Here is a 6,388-nt window from a genome sequence, read left to right as displayed (position 1 = left end):
GCACTAGGTGGTACTATAGAGTAAGCAATACGTTACGAATAAGACGTGGTAACTACGATTTTTTTAAGTGTGTGCTGCCGATCAATTAGTCCCAAGAATAAAAAAAAAACTAACAAGAGGATTCAGGATTTTTAAAAGATCTTTATTCAAATTCACGTTCTTGAGCTTTTAATATTCATCTAAGGGTACAAACGGATTGTTAGGGATTTTGTCTTAAAAACAACGTTTGCAAATTATATTGCAATATTTCTTAGGGTTCACATCCCATTTGGCAACCGACGAAAGATTTGATCAAGTTTCTGTGACTGAGGACCGTCGTCCATTAAGCATCTAAAAGGCCTCTATTCTGGAAACTTCCCACTTGTTATGAAGCAGAATGTAGCATATTCTGAATTTTGCATCCAAGGCAAAAAGACAGTAACGGTAAATTGAACTTCTTACCCCTTGCAATTTCATAGTTATACAGATACACTGAAGCATTCATTCACAACAAATGGATGTGCCTTAATCACAGAAACTTTAACACGTTTACACATTTTTGACATTTGCAAAAAATATTTAAAAAGTTTGGCAACAGCTGCTGCATACGAAACAAAGATTGCCTGTAAGCTACATTTATAGGAAATGTAACACTTCATCTTTAAACAAAGAACATAAACAACTGGGGCCTAGTATAAATTGTACATTACTCGGCAACACTGCTTTAAATCAAAGTCTAAAAACATTCTCTCATTTTAGCACTAACTATCCAGCAGTTACTATCAACACCTTAACCTCTTTGACACAGAGCTGGCCGTGGCATTTTTCATCCCGAACCCCAATGATTGGGACAGACTCTTCCTGTAGCGTTTTGAAACCGAAGTACAAGCTATTCCCTTCCTGCAGATCTGCTTCGCCATATTAAAAGACACTGAGCAATCAATGCACTTTACTGTAGGGTCAATTGGCCTGGTATCGCATGTATATCGTGACAAGGGTGGTATCGTAAGTGCAAAAAATGATTTCCTCAAGCATGGAGAAGAACATGAGACTTCTAATGCTTGAAAATTAGCCCCAGAGGAGTTTGTTAGTTACTCTGTGGAGTATGCATGTTCTCTCTTTCCAGGTGCCCGAGTTTGCTCCTCCCTCCTGTGGACATGCTGGCGGGGTCAGGGCAGCGCCCTGCAGTGGACAAGTGACCCGCTCAGGGCACAGTCCTGCCTCGTGCCCCTTAACAGCACTAAGCTTTGGATGCGTGGATTAAACTGGACCTCTGGTGCTGCGATAGGGTTCTGTAGGTAGGATTCGGATCCTAACAAACTGGGCCGTTTACATGGCCGCTGTCCTTTTTGTTTCCAAGCGTTTCGTTAACAGTTTTGTAGGCGTGGCGGTTCTGTTCTACGCAACGGACGGCACGTACAGGTAGAGGAATCCAGGAGTAATCCAGGAATACGACGGGCAGGATTTCCTGCCGACATTCTGAATAAAAGCACAACGGGCCAAAAAGAAAGTCCAGGTGAAGCAGCCGCTCCTCCGGTTAGTCTTCAAGAGGGACATTCTGGAAGTCTTTCTCACGGGAAGTCTTGCCCGCTCTCCTCTGAAAACCGGAGTCCTTGATAAAGACAGCCGTGTGCGGTAAAACAGACAGAGCAACGCTCGCGGCTCCGATGCTCCGAGCTGCATCAGAAGTGGCAGAAGGAGCCTCTGAGCAGCGGGTGAACCCTCCCCTCACCACTCCAGCTCCACAGGGTACTTCCCGGTGAGGCAGGCCGTACAGTGGCCCCCTTTCCGGCTGGCCTTGCCGCCGATCACCGCGTCCTTCTCCTCGCGGGACGCCACGCCGCCTTGCACGGCCGCCACCAGCCCCTCGACCGAGAGGTACACCACGCTGGTCGCTCCTGCGCACGGCAAACACCCGCAAAGTCTGGTTAGAAAGCCTGCGCGCTCGCCTAGAACGCTTTCTGTTCTTTACTGGTATTAGTCAAGAGACCAGCATTGTAAGCAACAATTTTTTATACAAAGTTTTAATGTTAAACTGAGTTTTCACATCGCTTTGGAAACGATCACACTTACCGATGTATCGAGCAATGTTCTCAAACTCCGGTCTGTTGGCAATCAGCTCCTCCTTGGTTGGAATGTTGATCCCCATGTAGCACGGGAATCTTATGGGAGGCGAAGCCACGCGGATGTGAACCTGCCAGAGACAAAGCCAGTGAAACAAGCCATTCAGACTGCCATCTCTCCGGCGCACTGAGCTCTAAATAGATGGTAATGGGCACTAACGAGTTGTGGCTGTTCTGCAACGCTAGGAAAGAGAGGAAGACACACAGCTGAAGCATGCAACAGGCAAAAAGCAGAATAAGAAACCCACCCAGGCATTGTGATAATCCAGAGCACACTAATGATTCCCTCAAATGTACAGAACAGTCTCAAACGATGCTGCTTACAACACCCTGCTGTTTTCTACAGGCAAACGACTCGAATGATCCCTTTCAGAAGTCCTGCTCTGCCGTTAAACCGCCTGCAAACGCAGTATTCCGAGCCGGGCTGCTGACCTCTTTGGCCCCGGCTTCTCTGAGCAGCCGGATGATGGGAGAGATGGTGTTGCCCCGCACGATGGAGTCGTCCACGAGCACCACCCTCTTCCCCGCGAAGTTGTCCGTCAGCGCCCCGAACTTCTTGGCCACCCCCAGCTGCCGCAGCCGCGTGTTGGGCTGGATGAAGGTGCGGCCCACGTAGCGGTTCTTGCACAGCACCTCGACGTAGGGAAGCCCGGCCTGCGGGAGACAGAGAGGGGTTCACGGTCCGGTTCCGCCCAGGAGCGCGCGCTCTTGTCCGCGGTGCGGGAGGCGCCGAGGCCGGGGGCGTACCTGCTGGGCGAACCCCAGCGCGGCGGGGGTCGCGGACTCGGGGACTGTGCTGACCACGTCTGCGTCCGCCGGGGCCTCGATGGCGAGCTGGCGCCCGCACCGCTGCCGGACAGAGTACACCATCTGCCCTGCAACACACAGGATGGGCACTTTAATGCCATCGTATGGTGACGGGGGACACGTCTGCAGGAGGTCCCGTCCTTCAGACAAGACCTTGAGTCCTGACTCAACCTGACCAAACCAATCTTCTTCATTTCTACTCGTCAGCATTCGGTTGCTCGTAAAGATGTTTCCCAATTTGTATATTTTACACGATCGAGTAAACATGAATGATTATACCTGCTGATAACTACTGGAACAATAGCCCTTTCTCCCGCAATGTCTTTCCTAAATATTTCAAGTGATAATATATTTTTCCTGGATGTCTACAGAAAACAAATGTTTTGTTTGCAAGTAAATAATCTCCCAGACATTTCCAGAGGAAGAGGAGGAAAGCTAAAGAACAGCTATGGTCACTTACCTTCAAATATCGAGTCTGGTCTCGCAAAATAAACATATTCAAATATGCAGAAGGCAGGAGGATCTCCCTCTGGTCTGGGCACAACACTCAGCGTCTTCACCCCATGCTTCGAGATCTGCACAATCTCTCCTGGCAGGACCTCACGATAATACCTGAGAGAGGAACCAAGCAGAGAACATGAGGAACCGTCTGCACAGCACAGACCTACCGAACCAGGAGGGGCAAGACAGACCTCCTCCTCACACCTAGTAAGCATCTTTCCTGGAGAGAATATGCAGAGGATAAAGAAATCTGTGATCCACGGCACCCAGAGGTCACAGTTTGCGCTTGTGTACTACAGAAACGTATCCTTTTCAGCAGCGGTAACCTGCTGGGAGAACCTACCGGGCTCCGATTGACTGGAAACCACAGGATTCAGAGGAGACAACCCAGCCCTCGGTTTCCGCACTCCCTGTCTCGCCCCCTGTCCGTAGAGGAGAAGTCCACTTGAGTGATTTTGAAATGGCAACATTAACGTTAACAGTTGAGAAAACGTTACTAATGATTCGCTAATCAAAAATACCTACGAGTCTGCACACATTGTCCATTCCGATGAAGAATAAAAATATGTTTCTCAATATGTCTTAAAAATGAAGCGTGAATAGATCAAAATATTTTTCAAACAGAAAATGATCCTTACAGATCGAACATTTAAGCAACACCCGTCATCACATGCAGAGCTAAGTTACCCTCTTGGACCACAGTTACTCATTTCTCTCACTGCCAAGTTCCTATCGTTTTTAATCTACCAGTTCAAAACTGGGGAGGAATCAATTCGAAAGGCAGAAAATCAGTATTCCGGGTATCTTCCTTCCTCTGTTATCTGTGCTTTTCCAAATATGTTAAAACACGATGCAAAGTTACACAAAGCTAACCTCTCAGTTCTTTCTAATTGATTTTTGTTTTTTACACACGAGATAAGCCAGCCGGACTATGCCTCGACATGAAATATTTGGGCTTTTGCTCAACCAGCTGTTATCTGCATTCTTCACTGTATTTTTTGAGGACAACAGATAAAGCTAGAACTTTCCGTCAACTACAAGTCCTTGACCTTTCCTGAAGCACAAACAAAAAAGCCGATACCTGCGCCCTGCAATCTGGAGCTGGGAACAAGGCGGCCCAGACAGAGAGGTCGATTCCCATACGGGTCACGGACTGCGTAAATAACGTCTTGGTGCATCACGAGTAAGGAGTAGGAAGTCGGCGTTTCAGTCATCAGATTCTTTATCCTGGAATACAGAAGCCATAACTCCAGTACACAACCCAAGCTAAATGTGCATCAACAAAAACAAAAGCCGTCTCCTTTTCCACCCCCCTTCCAGGCCACCAGGAGATACAGGGGTTTGGTATTTGCATTTCCAGTGTTTAAACTGAACACATTCCCTGCTTTTGACGGTTCTGTGCGTCTAGAAGTCGATTTTAGAAGCGTTTCTATAACACGCTGGATTCTGGGGCGCTCCAGGACTGGCCACTGGAAAACAGCTGTGCTGGTTCTGTGATCGCGACATACACTCCACACGGGCACAAGGCACAGGCAGTTCAAGAGGCTGGGGCGCAGCGGGGACGGGGACGTACCGAGCCACCCAGTCCGGGGTGTCCAGCTCCTCCATGGGCGGAGTGAGGGCCAGCAGCTGCATGATCAGCTCGCTGTCGGAGCTGGTGGACAGACCCACGCCGTGGCGCATCACCTGCGGAGAAAGCGGCGGTCAGGTGGCGCCCGGGCAAGGTCTGCCCGCGCAGAAGGACAGAACTACCCCCGAGGCCTGGACACGGTCCTCACGTCAACCGGAGCGGACAGCCCTGCTGAGCAGCAAATAGCAGCCTGTTCCAGCTGTCAAAGCAGAGGAGGCTCAGGAGCCGGGGGGGTCGTGTTTGAGAGGACGGCGGGCAGCTCCACGCCCCCAGCTCATCCAGGCCACCGGCTATCCCGCTCGAACCCGGAGCCGGGGACCAGCGGCCTGCACCTCACCTGCTTGCGCAGCTTCTGGGCGTTCACCAGCTCCCCGTTGTGGGCCACGGCGATCTTCCCGTGCAGCGTCTCCACGACGAAGGGCTGGCAGTTCTGCAGCTCCGAAATGCCCGTCGTCGAGTACCGCGTGTGTCCGATGCCCAGGTTTCCATACTCGAGCTTCTGCAGGGCCTCGGGCGGGAAGGCGTTGCTCACCAGACCCATCCCCTGAGAAACAAGGCACAAAGACAGATGCTGAAACCACCTCGCCGGACCACCGGCAGCTCGCACGACAGCCCCCTCACTCGGGGGCAGAAGAACGATCTCTTTCAGCTCAGAAATCGTACTTGATGGTCCCAGAAAGCACACCAAAATGTCTTATTCTGCAAAAATAACAACATTTGCACACAATTCATCTTCTGAAAACACACACTTGCACTGTGCTTTCTTTGCATTGACTAATTCATCATGCCAGCGATTTTCACACGGAGTCCTAACCGTGGTCTTAAAAGGCGAGTCTGCAGCTCGACGTACCTTGTGTGAGTAGTACACTGGTGGGGAGGCTCCATTGCTCGTCACGATTCCAGCGCTCTCTTGTCCCCTGAAGAACAGTTCACAGACACAGACATAATTCAAAGACTTACTCATAGCGAAAACAGACGGGACAATGACCAAGAAGATGAGATGATGGTAAAACGCTGGAGTCTCCTGTTTGACCGCAGGGTCGGCGGTTGTGGGGATGTGGAGGGGGATGTGTTTTCTAGGAGAGTGGGGAGAAGCTGGTAGCACGAAGCCGATAGCGTGCCGATTCAGGTCAAGGGCAGAGAGAAGACGGAATGAAATCCTGCAGACAGGCCAGCCTCTGGAACAAGGATCCCACCCCTGTTTTAATGAGCTGCTGAGCTTTCGCTTGTTTTGCAGATTTAGCAGGGCCAAAACCGTGTAAAAAAACCTTTCAGGCAAGAGCTGTGTCCATCACAACGCTCGGCCAAGGTCAGGTCACTTTTCTGTGACTCCGGCCTGCAAGGAGTG

General features: G+C 50.3%; 1 protein-coding gene across 1 annotated transcript; it reads right to left on the bottom strand.

Moving 5' to 3' along the window:
- Window positions 1–1,707: 1,707 nt before the first annotated feature.
- Window positions 1,708–5,581, bottom strand: ppat (phosphoribosyl pyrophosphate amidotransferase). The gene is made up of 7 exons (XM_069194305.1): window positions 5,378–5,581; window positions 4,984–5,096; window positions 3,370–3,521; window positions 2,850–2,977; window positions 2,535–2,756; window positions 2,053–2,173; window positions 1,708–1,877 (listed from the first exon to the last, which is right to left on the bottom strand). The coding sequence occupies exons 1-7, from the start codon at window positions 5,579–5,581 to the stop codon at window positions 1,708–1,710; spliced, it is 1,110 nt and encodes a 369-aa protein (XP_069050406.1).
- Between the last annotated feature and the right edge of the window lie 807 nt (window positions 5,582–6,388).

This window comes from Lepisosteus oculatus, chromosome 1 (genome assembly GCF_040954835.1).
Source record: "Lepisosteus oculatus isolate fLepOcu1 chromosome 1, fLepOcu1.hap2, whole genome shotgun sequence".
In the NCBI taxonomy this organism is placed as follows: Eukaryota; Metazoa; Chordata; class Actinopteri; order Semionotiformes; family Lepisosteidae; genus Lepisosteus; species Lepisosteus oculatus.
This window is presented reverse-complemented; position numbering and strand designations above follow the sequence as displayed.